Source organism: Lithobates pipiens, unplaced genomic scaffold (genome assembly GCF_037356315.1).
Source record: "Lithobates pipiens isolate NorthernLeopardFrog02 unplaced genomic scaffold, aLitPip1_a1.2 Scaffold_24, whole genome shotgun sequence".
In the NCBI taxonomy this organism is placed as follows: Eukaryota; Metazoa; Chordata; class Amphibia; order Anura; family Ranidae; genus Lithobates; species Lithobates pipiens.
Window position 1 is genome coordinate 7793743 of NW_027507786.1, and position 14902 is coordinate 7808644.

At 44.9% G+C, this 14902-nt stretch overlaps 1 protein-coding gene across 1 annotated transcript in view; it reads right to left on the reverse strand.

The window, feature by feature from the left end:
• The window catches only part of GALNT18 (polypeptide N-acetylgalactosaminyltransferase 18), a 543905-nt gene that overhangs the window by 40450 nt on the left and 488553 nt on the right, over positions 1–14902 (reverse strand). The window contains exon 9 of the mRNA XM_077453560.1: positions 13526–13621. Coding sequence (XP_077309686.1) covers positions 13526–13621 — 96 coding nt within the window. The remainder of the gene's footprint in view (positions 1–13525; positions 13622–14902) is intronic.

The following is a 14902-nucleotide window of genomic DNA, read 5'->3' on the forward strand; positions in this document are numbered from 1 at the left end:
ATAAAGTATCTTGTTAGCTGTGAGGGACTGACCTACAATAGATGACAAATACACTCCAATTATTACTTTTATCCAGGATTTCTTCTTTCGTAGAGTAAGTGGAAAATCTATACATTTCCCTGTTGTTGCAGGAACCCCCCACTGATATCTTTGTCTCCGCTGGGAGGATTTGCCCTCCCTACATGTCCCAGTGACCGCGATGAGGAATTGTAAAACTTAGCGTCGCCTCAGGAAGAGAGGGGAGATCTTTCACTGGGGACGGCTGTTGTGGTGATCTCTGTCAAGAAAGAGATTTTCCTCACTTTTGGGGAGATTTCCTCTCGCTCTCCGTTATGCCTACAGGTAGAAAGTGAAGGGAAATCTCCCTAATGGAAAACAGATGGCATACAAGAACCTGGCCCTTTGCTACTGTAAAAAAACAACAAAAAAACCTTTCTATCCCAATAAATAAAGGGGATAAAGCACTGCTATTTCTGTTTCTTTGTATTCAAATTTGCATGTTCTACAGAACCAAGAGTTTCAGGCACACTGCCCTTCCTTAACCACTTGCCTACCGGGCACTTTCTCCCCCTTCCTGCCCAGGCCAATTTTCAGCTTTCAGCGCTATCACTCTTTGAATGAAAATTGCGCGGCCATCTGACACTGTACACGTAGAAGATTTTTATCATTGTTTTAACACAAGTATTTAAAGCAGAGTTCCACAAGTATTTAAAGCAGAGTTCCACCCAAAAATAGAACTTCTGCTCTTAAGTTGAGGTGACCCCCTGACATGCCACATTTGGCATGTCATTTTTATTTTTTTGGGGGGGGGGCGGGGGGGAGAAGGGGATACCCTCTTTTTAGAGGGATCCAGCTCCCACTTCCTCCCGGGGCACCGCGGCGCCAGAAGAAAGTTTACCTCAACCCCTCACCCCCTCTCTCTCTGCAATCTTCTGAAGATATGTCACAGGACCCAGATGATTGCCCGGCCAGTCACAGTGCATGGCTCGCAAATGTGCAGTGCATGCCCAGCTGTGAAGCCACAGCCGGGCGCCCACAGTGACAATGCCTGCGCCGCAGAGAGGAGGGCTTCATTCCCCCACATTGCTAGAACGTGGGACAAGTGAGTGTCTGATTAATAAAAGTCAGTAGCTCCACTTTTTGTATAAATAAATATCTATATCTTTTTTTTTTTTTTTTTTTTGCAGAGACCCTAGAAAATAAAATGACAATCATTGCAATATTTTATGTCACATTGTATTTGCGCAGCAATCTCAATCGCAATTTAAAAAAAATAAAAAATACACTTTACTGTGTGTTTTTTTTAATTTAAATTCATGAAAGTTAGGCCAATTTTTTTATTTTTTTTGTATAATGTGAAAGATGTTACAGCGAGTAACTAACATGTCATGCTTTTAAAATTGCGCTCTCGTGGAATGGCAACAAACTACGGCAATTCAACGTTTTTAAAGTGTCACTTGTGGAGATTTTTAACGGTTACCAGTTTAGAGTTACAGAGAAGGTCTGGTCCTAGAATTATTGCTCTCACTCTAACGATCATGGCGATACCTCACATGTGTGGTTAGAACAGAGTTTACATTTGCGGGCGTGACTTAAGTATGCGTTCGCTTCTGCACGTGAGCACAGAGGGATAAGGCGCTTTACTACTTTTTTTTAATTCATTTTTTTACACTGTCCCTTTTAAATGTTTTATCACTTTTATTGCTGTCACAAGGAATGTAAACATATCTTGTGACAGCAATAGCCATGTGTCAGGTGGTATTATGACCCTCCATAATACCACCTGACACATGGCTATTGCTGCCAGAAGAGATGGTTACATTCCTTGTGACAGCAATAAAAGTGATAAAACATTTAAAGGGACAATGTAAAAAATTTATTAAAAAAAAGTAGTGCGGTCTATAAGACCCCAAATCTCTCCTTTGCACTTAAAAACATTAAAAATGGCAAGTTTGGGTATTGGAATACTGCCATTTATTTATTTATTTGGCGCCTTTAAGGCTCCAGAAGTTATGTCATGACGTCGCGTCATGATTGCGGCTTTAATCGGGTCTCCGGCCAGCCGGCGGATGTGCCAGCTGGTCGATCGGGTCTCCCGGTGGGACAGGAGAGCTCAGGCAGAGCGGCAGGCTTCAACTCGGTACAACCACTAAAAGCAAAATAACCTACAGGTACGTTATTTTGCGGCAAGTGGTTAATCATCACTGGGGTTTTTATTTTTTGTTGAAAAAAGACCAAAAAAATTTAAAATAAATAAATAACCAAATAAAAAATGTTTTTCTAAGTTTCTGCTATAAAATTTTACAAATAGGTAATTTTTCTCCTTCACTGATGTGTGTTGATGAGGCCCCCCCCCGAATGCCCACCTAGTAATCTGCTTGCTTTGGGGGCACTCCTGCAGGCTTGATTCTGACCCGGGCTCTGTGTGTCCACTGTGACGCACACAGCGGGGCTCAGCTCCACCCCCTCCTCAAAGCAATGGTTGACAGTAGCAGGAGCCAATGACTCACGCTGCTGCCTCCATGTCCAATGAGCAGAAAGAGAAGAGAGGCTGCTTGTACCTTGAACAAATGGATCCTCCACATAAAGCAGGCTCCCACAATTCCTCCAAGACCCAATAAATCAAAAAAGAGGGACTCGGTGTCCAAAATACTGCAAAATGTCTTTACTTCCAATCAAAAATGCCTTCACAATGTAGCTTAATAGCAACTGGACAGTTTTTTTGAGCGCCCATGCTCTTTCTCAAGCTGTAGTGAATAAAGAGAATGGGCGCTCCAAACTGTCCAGTTGCTGATATTTCTATTAGTGTTTGTTAACCTAAAAAAAAAATTTGGATCCTGTTCCCTTAAAGCATGTACAGTGTAATTTGGCCCCTTGTCACAACTGAAATGCCTGGCTAATTCTGCCTGGATATACCCCCCCCCCCCCGTAAACTGACCACGGTGTATCATGGCTGCTGAGCCCTGACACTTGTCAGTTTACATACCCCTGTCATCTGCAGCCCTGCTCTCCTGTGTTCTCCTACTCCCTCCCCGCCTGTCAGCTCGTACCAGTGCCCACCCCCCTCCCCGCCTCATTTATGTGTTTTCTAAAAAAATCTGACGATAAATACCTTATTTTATAATGCCAGTTGGCAGTCACGTGACCGCCCATCTCTCTCCTCCTCCCGGCTGACATCAGCGGGGGTTTCTCGGCTCCTCCCGCTTTGTAGTCAGACTTGGAGAGGTGGGTTAACAACCACTTTAAGCTACATTGTGCAGGCATTTTGAATTGGAAATACATTTTGTAGTATTTTGGACACAGCAACCCTCCTTTTTTGAGATCATATTTTCTTTAGATGGGACCCATGAAATACTGAAATACAGTTGAAATATAACCATTTCACTCTGCTGAAAATGGAAAATAAAAGCACAGGCAGCAAACCTAATTCACCCACGTTTTGTAAGCTTTTCAGGCCGGCGGGCTGATTACACGCAATGCTACCCGTGCCTCGTCTGCTATTGATTGTGCTCCATTTTATCCCATTACTTACATCTGTGTTAAAAAAAATTGATGGATGATCCAAATTGGATTGAAGAAGGAGGCAGCGCTGATAAGAGGAAGCTGGCCTGAATGGCTGTGCCTCGTTCTGGATCTGATCTACTAACCTTCCGTTGCCCCGTACAGTCTGTTGTGACATAAGCAGGCCTATTGCACCGCTCTCAACTGTCCCCGATTTGGAACAAAGTCCCTTTTGTCCCTTTTTTCCTCCTCATTTGTCCCTCATTTTGGTCTGATCTATATAGTTGTATATAAAATGCAACATTTATCTGTCAAAAAGTGTTTCCCAGTGATGAACCTTTCATCCAATTTCTACATTGTTGCATTTGTAAATTTCAATAGCCAATATAAAGAAATGATGCGGTTACAAAAAATCAAAATGTAAATATACTGAAAATACAACATAAAAAGTATGTGAATACTGGAAAGTGTTAACTAAATTGTGAGTCCCAGTGAGAATAGTCCACATATATTAAATGGTGCACAAATATTGTGGTTAATCTTCCCCACGAGGGAATCGGGGGATCCACAGATCAGGTAAAACCAGGGATAACGGCTTGTCTGAAGTAGTTTCAAAGAATGGATAAAATACTCTTACCAGAGAGGGTGGACTCATCTGTCGTATGACGGTTGAGTCAACAGCGCTTGGGGTCCGAACATGGAACCACCACTATCAATTCATCATTGGTTCCATGTTCGGACCCCAAGCGCTGTTGACTCAACCGTCGTACGACAGATGAGTCCACCCTCTCTGGTAAGAGTATTTTATCCATTCTTTGAAACTACTTCAGACAAGCCGTTATCCCTGGTTTTACCTGATCTGTGGATCCCCCGATTCCCTCGTGGGGAAGATTAACCACAATATTTGTGCACCATTTAATATATGTGGACTATTCTCACTGGGACTCACAATTTAGTTATTAACACTTTCCAGTATTCACATACTTTTTAATGTTGTATTTTCAGTATATTTACATTTTGATTTTTTGTAACCGCATCATTTATTTATGTGCGGTATATTGTCATTTTTCCACACATCCAGCGCTACAATATTTGTTACTTTATATTCACTGAACTTTGTTTGTTTGAGTGTTAGCAGCTGTTTTTTTAGTTTTCAGTACTTCCTCACTATAGCGCAGTGTTTTCCTTTTAAAATATAAAGAAATAGCAGTGGTAAAAGAAAGCCCTTGTGGGTTCAACGAATCATTTTTTTTTTTTTGTGTTAATTCTCCTTTTAAAGCGGGAGTCCGCCGGGAGTCCGCGTTTTTTTTTTTTTTAAAAGCCAGCAGCTACAAATACCGCAGCTGCTGACTTTTAAAATAGTGACACTTACCTGTCCAGCGCGCCCGCGACGTCGGCACCTGAAGCCGATCTCTCGATCGTCTCTCGGGTGCTGCCGCCGCCATCTTGGGTATGGGAATCAGGAAGTGGAGCCTTTCGGCTTCATTTCCCGGTTCCCTACTGCGCATGCGCTAGTCGCGCTGCGCAATAAGGATGGACCCGCTGCCTCTGGGAGCTGTGTGTTTCCCAGCAGGCAGCGGGGGACTTTCGGAAAGGGGCGTAATCTACGCCCCATTCCGCAGAGAGCTATCCCGGAAGTGGGTGCAGATACCTGTACTGTACAGGTACCTGCACCCCCCTCCCCCCTGAAAGGTGCTAATTGTGGCGTCGGAGGGGGGGGGAGGGATCCGATGAGCGGAAGGTCCACTTTAGGGTGGACCTCCGCTTTAAGAAGGCATGGCGGGGGGCGTGTTCTATGCCTACATACTTTTTGCTTGTAGGTGTCTCTCATTCCCATCTCAAAAATTTGGGAGGTATGCCTATTGGGTGATGCCAGACAAGTAAAATCCGTGTATTGCAAACGATATCTATCAAATATGTCATCCGCAAAATCAGAAATGTCTATTAACTGTATATGTTGTACGCCACTGAAAATCAGGTTTAGCATCTGTCAGGGGTCCAGCTTTTTGTTGTTACGTGACATGTGCAACCTTCCCATCTAAGAACTGCATGGAACCAGGGAGAACTTGCTCTACATCAGTGGTCTCCAAACTGCAGCCCTTCGCTGGCTTTTTTCTGGCCCTTGAGGCACTATTTTATTCACTGACACTAATGAAGGACACAATTTCTACCAATTACATCAGTGATGGGGCTCAATTTCTCCCAATGACACCAGTGATGGGGCTCAATTTCTCTCAATGACTGGGCTCCATTTCTCCCAATGACACCAGTTTTGGGGCACAATTTCTCCCAATGACACCAATGATGGGGCTCAATTCCTCCCAATGACACTGCACAATTCCTCCCAATGACACTGCACAATTCCTCCCAATGACGGGGCTCAATTTCTCCCAATGACATCAATGATGGGGCACAATTCCTCCCAATGACACCAATGATGGGGTACAATTCCTCCTAATGATACCAACCATGGGACACAAGTCCTCTAAATGACACCAATAATGGGGAATTGTTTACTCCCATTGATGCAGGCACATTTTGTACTTCTTATGATGGTCCGGCCCCCTTAAAGTCTGAAGGACAGTAAACTGGCACTTTATTAAGAAAGTTTGGAGACCCCTGCTCTACATCTAAGGAAAATTCAGCATGACGTTAGATGGATTATCTTGAGTTTAGGATGTTTCTGAGGTCCTTCATAAGTGCATCTAACCTACACTAGACCTTGTTACCTTCCAAGCTGCATTAAGCTAAATTCCAGATACCATGAATTTCCAAACACGTCCTGCTTCAAACCAGGCCAAAAGGAAGTCTTGGGTGTCCTGAACTTCTTGAGTAGAGATTTGTACAACCGAAAAATGTGTTCCGTTTCCTCATATTAGTTATGTTAGAATGATTGATTTGTTTTTCGGAATTTGTTTGGTTTTATTATTACCGTATATAGGATTTCTATAGCGCCAACTATATATTTGGATTTGTTTTGTATATTTATTGTTCCGAATCAATTCGTATTTTTGGAAGTTATTTATATAGATAGATTTGTTTTAATTTGTTATTTCAGGAGTTCACTTATGCACTCGGTCATCCCTGTTAGCCCAACCCACATAAAGAAATGGAATGAGCTAATTGGATGATATCAACTGAAGTAAAGTGCATTCAAAAGTAACAAAATTAGTTTCGGATTCATTCGGAGATTCATAAACCCAAATACAATAAATAGGACTCCTCCTCTAATTTCACTTTTAGGCTCCATGCACACTGGAGCTCATAAACTGCAGTTTATTGGAGTTTGAGCGTTTTTTTTTTTTAAAAGCCCATAAACTCCACTCTATGTTAGCCTGTGTGTCCATGCACACATGGACGGTTTTTAGCTTTAATGAGCAGTGGAGTTGATGGGCTTTTTTCTGAACGCCAGAAATTCGCGTTCAAAGTGCCGTTTTTCACTGCCAAAAAACGACAAACGCCACTAAACGCTCATAAACACGCGTAATTAGTGTTCGCCATTCTATTTTTTCAATGCACTGTGGGATTTTTGTAGTGTCCTCTGTGTATTTTTATTGAAAACTCCCATAACCGCTAGCGCTAATAAACGCTCATAAACGCTAGTACAAAAAGCTGTTAAAAGCAAGTTTTTCAACCAGCGTTTTCTGCCAGCAATCTGGCGTCCAGAAAAAGCTTTTTTGAGCTTCAGTGTGCACGGAGCCTTATACCTTGGGCCCCTTTTTACACAGGCGGACCGATGAGGTCCACCTGTCTGTTTTATTAGGCAGATCCAATCAGACCTTTCACTGCTCCGTAGAGGGCAATGGATGGTTTGATTGGGTCTGCCTAAAAAAAAAAAACAGGCATGTGTCCGTTGATGCCCGCCGACATCCGATCCTACCCGCCAAAAACTGATGGGTGACGTTTCCCTCCCCCGTCCGTCTAGCGCAGTGATGGTGAACCTTGGCACCCCAGATGTTTTGGAACTGCATTTCCCATGATGCTCAACTACACTGCAGAGTGCAAGAGCATCATGGGAAATGTAGTTCCAAAACATCTGGGGTGCCAAGGTTCACCATCACTGGTCTAGCGGAAGGGATGACTGTCCGAACAGGCAGTCTGTTTGCATCTGACCGCTCATAGAAGAAAGTGGACCGTGTCCGTGTCTGCTCTGCATCCCCCGCTGAGCAGGTGCATCCGATAGAGAGTGGTCAGCGTGAAAGGGGCCTTATGTTTACATTTGATATGTAGTACAATTTTTTTTTTTTTTTTTTTTTAATGATGATTAAAAATGTTAATGCAAAATCAAAATCAAATGGATGCGAATCAACGCAGATCATTCATTATGTTGTTTCATTATTTTGGATGCTTCATACATTAACAAAACTATTGCATCATGTCATCTGAATGAAACAAATGATTTGTTGTTATCATTTAGTTCAGATTTATTGAATTTCGTTACTATTGTTACTCGGAGATTCAAAAACATCAATTTAACATAAATCACATTTCAAAGTGAAAGGATTCACATGTGGCTTGAAATATTACCAAGCTGTTCAAATTTCTCAATTATCTAAATACCACGCCAGCTTTGAAATCTCATTGTGCGCTCCCCTGTCCATTCAGAACTTACTGTGGTTACATTCTCGGCACCGGAAGACACTTTTAAACCCTATTATATAACACTCAATGCAGCTTTGGGACAGTGTCAAGTATTCGGGAGGCCTGCGCCCCCCCCACTTATTGCTGTCTATTATCCATAACCCCTTCTTCATCCACTTCATCCAGGGCTTTGGATCCCCTAAGGTCTTTAAACATTGAATTAAATCAAAGGTGACTCCCTTCCCACTCGTTACTGACTCCTAGATCAGGGATATGCAGTTAGCGGACCTCCCAGCTGTTGCAGAACTACAAGTCCCATGAGGCATAGCAAGACTCTGACGGCCACAAGCATGACACCCAGAGGCATGATGGGACTTGTAGTTTTGCAAAAGCTGGAGGTCCGCCAATTGCATATCCCTGATCTACAGGATTCAAATCCTTTAGTCGCCTCCAAAAACTGGATAAGTAAATATTTTCTAAATCCATTCAATCATTCTTCTTGAATCTAGGTGTGCTTTGTGTAATTCTTCCAGATCTGTGCAGTAATCCAGTGTGAGACTTTTCCTTCCGGTAATAAAGACCGCTCACTGCTGCTGCTCTCTCCTTGTGCAGGGTGACTGGTCTTGTCTCCGCCGCCTCCTTTAGTTTTCTGCAGGAAGCCTGTAGTGGGTGGAGCCTGCTGGGCCCCTCCCACAGCTCTGCTCTCTTTGTGCTAGGTGTTTGGTCTGGTCTCCACCCCCTTCAGTAATTTTCTGCAGGCACCTGTACTAGGCGGGGTCAGCTATGTCCCTCCCACAACTCTATTCATACAACACAAGGATGATGTCCTCACTAATCTTACAAGGTAATATCCAGCAAGCACTGTGGTTTGAAAAGTGTTTCTATATTATGTTTTAAAAAAAAAAGTATAGGAATGTATAAAAAAAAAATCATACTTGCGTAGGTGGATACTACATCTGTTCTCAGTCTTAAAGCCGGTGGGAGACAGAGCAATCGAACATGGCTGATCGCTCAGTTCTCAGCCCTCCCTGAGTAGAGAGCTGGTGACTGACAGTCGCTGGATCTCTGCTCTCCCCCCCCTTCCTTACCTACAGTGCTGGGCTGTGGAGGGGGTGGAAGTAGCCAGCTCAGGCTCTCAGTGGCTTGCTGAGAGGATAAGCCAGCCATCGGTCCAGGCACAGGGGCAGATCCTGACAATATGGTCACTATCTTTCCCGAGCCTGGACCGGCTCTGTGATGGCAGCTGACAGCGGGCTGCAGCCTACTGCTGAAAATGGGTCACAGGAGTGCAGAACGTACTGCACTCCTCAACAAGCTTGACTGTAATTCTCCTTTCACCACTTGCCGCCTGCCATATAGCAAAATGAGGGCGGCAATGTGGTTTCAATATCCTGACCGGACCTCATATGATGTTGCCAGGATATCAAGCTGCCGCGTGCCCCCAAGGCTCGCGCATCACGACGATCGTTGCTGCGGCATGTCAGTCTGACACACCGCAACACCGAACTAGGTAAAAGAGTCTCTGACGAAGACTCTTCCGCGTGATCAGCCGTGTCCAATCACAAACAGGAAGAGCCGTTGATCAGCTTTTTCTCACTCGCGCCTGTCAGCCGCGACTAGAGGAGAGCCGATCGGCTGCTCCTCTGACAGAGGGGGGATCTATGCTGATTATCAGCGCAGCCCCCCTGATGATGGCCACACTGTACCACCAGGGATGTCACCAACAGGTATGCCACCCTAGACCACCAAGGATGCCAATCAGTGCTCACAATGGGCATCACTGATTGGCAGGCATTATTGTTTGGCACTGGCATCCATCCGTACCATCAATTATTGTACATCAGTGCCACCTATCAGTGCCCATCCATGCCCATCCCTGCCGCCTTTCAGTGCCGAAAGTAAGCTCTATCTGTGGGAGTGAAAATGATAAAAATGTAGTTTGGGGTACAGTGTCGTATGACCACGCCATTGTCATCCTAAGTGCGACAGCACCGAAAATTGGTGTGGGCAGGAAGGTGTATAATTGCCCGGTACTGAAGTGGTTAAAGTATTTATCCGCTGTCTTTATGGTATATTCTCATCATGCCCTCCACACCATGTAGTATTTCAAGGACCTGCACTGGCTGCCTGCAAAATTAGAGAGCCGGAGTGACTGCTGCATATTCATTTCTGCAGTCTTTATTTTTCGGCTCTGTTCTCATACTGATTATACTGGCCCTGGGTTCTGCCGGTATTCATAGACTGTAGAGATGAGACCCTGCAGGCACATAAAATAGGAGTCTACCTCTTTAGGGTGATGCATACAGCATGGCAGACGCTGATAAAAAAAAACAAAAAAAAAAAAACAGCACAACGGCTTTCAAAGGCAACGCAACCTGTTCATGCCACCAGCTACCAGCCGTTTTCCCTGTTCTGGGCAGGCTGCCAGTCTCCGATGTCCTGAAGAAGGGTTCCTTTTAAGACCCCCCATTCATTGCTCGGTTATCAATAAGTTTAAATATCCTTCCTTGTATACTCTTGTATTTTGGCTCTTCTACACAACAACTGCTTCACTTATGGAAGCAAAGAATTGTATAGGCAGCCCTGACCTTTATATATTTTAGAAAAAAAAAAAGAATTCTTTAGTATAAGACGATTATAAATAATTTGGGTATAAAATCAGTCAAATACATTCTTATAAATGTCTGTCTTTTTCTTGAAATCCAGATAAAAGATTATTTCTGCGTATCGCATAATGTACATTATTTAGCTTCTCGTGTTCTAATTGCAATATGTTGGAAAATCCCTGGAATCAGCACTTTGGTGCATTTTCATTGGTGTAATTTATCATGTAAAAGCCTATGGGGGGATTATGTAACCCATAAAAAATCCCACAAGTCATTATTATTTTCTGTAGATTGACCTATTTTTTTTTTTTCCTTTTCCCCCTCCGTGTGTTCTGCCGCTGCTCCGCATTCTGCGCTTCATGTTCATCGAACGCTCACAGGGATTTTCAAGAGGAAGTAAACTCTGATGGGTTTTACTTCCTCTACATTTGCCTGCAAAGGTAAAGCATAATGCCTAGTAGCCCATTATGTGCCACTTTGCATTGCCTAGTAGCCCATTATATGTCACTTACCTGAAACCGAAGCCCGTGATGTCTCCGTTGTCCCCACTAGTGGCGAGCGTCTATTTTCACCCCTCTTCCTTCCAGGGCTGCGAACTCCGGCTCTGTGACTGGCCGGCGTTTGTGTGACATCACTCCCGCGCATGCGCCACCAGTCACGGCCTGAGCCCTTTTAGAGGCGCCACGATCTGCCCTTTCTAAAGTGCGCATGCGCCGTAGACATCGGCGCGCAGCTTTATTGTAAATATCTCCTTAACCGTGGAGGTTTAGGAGCGATTTCCAGCACCTATATTAAGGCTTGCCTGTAGGTAAAAGTAGTTGTACAGGGTGTAAAACCACTTTCAGTGTATATTTAAAAGGTCCAAAATGTTTTCTTTTTATCTTTGCCAGATGTCGGCCAGGCGATCTGTTCCATGTTTACAAGCAGGCTGTATAGGGGTAAGCTTCGATCTCGGAGTGAGCATCCAAAGTGATCAGGCACACACAGGTGTGTCAGAGGTCGCAAATGCAAAACTGAATTCCAGGCATAGGTGTGCGCAGCCTATTACATTAGGATGTGCACCCCAAAGCTCAACCACACACGCCTTTCTCTGCAGTCTCAGCTGGACGGGGCAGTAAATGAATGGGAAGTGCTCTGTGCTGAGTGGCTTTTTGTTCATTCACAAATTGAAGCATAGTAAACAGTTTACTATTCCTCAGTTATGAATGGACGCAGTGAGTGTGTTCACTGTGTTAATTTAGAAAAGGAAGGGGGCGGTAAATTACACATTTTACAAGCCCCTTCCTCCACTTTACATCCTGAAACAATCCCCCACAGCAGCCGCGAGGAGGGAAGCCAGCAGTACTGTTGGGCAGGGAGCGGAGGGTGACCACACATAGTGATTAGGGGGTGCCCGAGAGGCGAAAGTGATGTCAGATGTCGCTTCAGTCCTCCAAGGTAATAGAGCCCAGTGGGGGGCCATCTTGCCCTCACTCAGCTTCCTGCCCAGCCATCGGCCGCTCCGAATTGGTTATTGGCTTACTGACATCTCCGGTAAGCTCAGGAACCACCAGGAAGCTGTGGGAGGGGGGGGGGGGGGGGGGTACCTCTTCGCACTTGGAGCTGTGTGTACAGAGAAAGCATGTAGCCTGACCTCAGAGAAGCTGTGCAGCCTTTGTTGATTTAAATTATTTATGCAAGATGAGGCTTTGTCTATTAATGTTGGTTGGATGTGGGTCTGTGACTGCTTGAGCTGGACTGGGATGTCCCTTTGGATGTATGGGGCGTGTCCCTTTGCTGGGTGTGTGGGGCGTGTCCCTTTGCTGGGTGCGTGTGGCGTGTCCCTCTGCTGGGTGCGTGTGGCGTGTCCCTCTGCTGGGTGCGTGTGACGTGTCCCTCTGCTGGGTGCGTGGGGCGTGTCCCTCTGGTGGGTGCGTGGGGTGTGTCCCTCTGCGGGGTGCGTGGGGCGTGTCGCTCTGCGGGGTGCGTGTCGCCCTGCGGGGTGCGTGTCGCCCTGCGGGGTGCGGGGTGCGTGGGGCGTGTCGCCCTGCGGGGTGCGTGTCGCCCTGCGGGGTGCGTGGGGCGTGTCGCCCTGCGGGGTGCGTGGGGCGTGTCGCCCTGCGGGGTGCGTGGGGCGTGTCCCTCTGCTGGATGCGTGGGGCGTGTGCCTCTGCTGGGTGCGTGGGGCGTGTGCCTCTGCTGGGTGCGTGGGGCGTGTGCCTCTGCTGGATGCGTGGGGCGTGTGCCTCTGCTGGATGCGTGGGGCGTGTGCCTCTGCTGGATGCGTGGGGCGTGTGCCTCTGCTGGATGCGTGGGGCGTGTGCCTCTGCTGGATGCGTGGGGCGTGTGCCTCTGCTGGATGCGTGGGGCGTGTGCCTCTGCTGGATGCGTGGGGCGTGTCGCTTTGGATATATGGGGCACGTCTCGCTGCTGGATATATGGGGCACGTCTCGCTGCTGGATATATGGGGCACGTCTCTTTTTGCCCGTTTTACTGCATTGCTTTTTATTAACAAATTCCACACAAATGACACGTATAGCCCCTCAAGATTATACTTGGTTCCCTGTTCTCTAAAGGAGGTTGTTCTAGGGGTGGAAACCAGTGTGGTCTGGGGGTGGGAGTGGGACTTCCTGTAAGGATGGGGACTGCTGTAGAGAGACTGCTGCTTTCACGCAGATTGCAGCAGTCTTTCTGTACTACATGCTGCTAACTGATATTTTCTGCTGTGGATGTGTGCAAGGCAAAAAAAAAAAAAAAAGGGTAAGCTATTCAACAGTTTCTGTGTTTTTTAAAAGCACTCCATTGACATTAGCTAAAAAATAATAATTTTACATCAAAATGAATAGAACTAAACAAACCTGTGGTGTCATCCCATGGCAGATGTAGACGATGGGGATATTGTCAGTGTCCGGCCCCTGGTCAAGGCACAGGTCTGTTTTCAGGGAGTTCTGCAACTGCAAAAATTCAGAGAAAAACCTTTGCGTTATTAGATGTGATGATAGCATCGAGAAAAATCAGTAATAACTCGACCATAGAGAAGAAATTCGAATTACATTTCATCATATAGATGTGAACACTAGAGGGAGTATTTCTGAATTGGATACTATCCAAATGATGAAAATCAATGTCAAAATTGACGTCCAGGCAATTGTTGTAATAAACGCTCACAAGGGGGGTTATTTACTAAAACTGAAGAGTGAAGAATCTGGTGCCGCTCTGCATGAAAACCAATCTATATTCAGAGAGGTGATGTAAATAATCCCGTACAAGTTCATAGAGCTGCACCATTAATCGTTAAGAATCGAGATCACGATCCCGCCACCCACTGAATTTTCCAGATTCTGTGCAGAGTTCTCTGCTCAAGCCACAGCTATCAAAAAAAAAAAAAAAAACTGGCAGTCAGCTAAGTATCACAACATTCCTCAGATGCCGCGCCAGCTATAAACATTGTAACGTTTTGTTCTTTTGATCAAAGGAATGAACTTCGGTTTATAAATGAGGGAAGTTTATCCACTTAACGACTAAGCCTTTTCCTGACACTTGTTGGTTTTAAGTTAAAATCACTATTTTTTGCTAGAAAATTACTTTTTGGGGGGAGGAATACACTTAATGAATAAAAAAAATAAAAAATAAAGTTGGGCACATTTTTTTTGGTATGATATAAAAAAAAAAAATGTTACGCTGTTACGATGTTAACGTGATGTTACGCCAATCGTAAGAGAATCGTGATCTTTATTCTAAGCAAAAAAATTGTGCTTCTCGTTTTGGCCAGAATCGCGCAGTAAAAGTTCCCCATAGACACAACTTTCCTTCCTTGCAGAAAACAGGGTGTATAACAAGGAGGTTCAAACCCCCACCTGAATACTCCTCTTCTGCTATTTCCAGTTAACTGTTTGATAGACAGCTGTGTTTTGTAAAACAGTTAGGGGAGAACATAAAACAGGACTGAGAGGGGCTACACTATTCTGTGCAGTGATGGTAACCTCTAAGCTACGTAGCCTCCAGAGATAAAATCGAGAGGTCATACAGAATCCCAGGTCCTGAAAAAGCCACAGGACACAACAAGGTCTGTTTTATAAAACATTTGCTGTGTGAATGTAGAAGCATTCTTGAATCATCCTTGTACCGTGTCTAATATGTTAATTTCCTATGATTGTCAGCTCCATCTAGTGACCATAATGTTGTATGATCCTGATTTAGGATTTTAGGAAAACACCGCATTATGGCTACTAAAT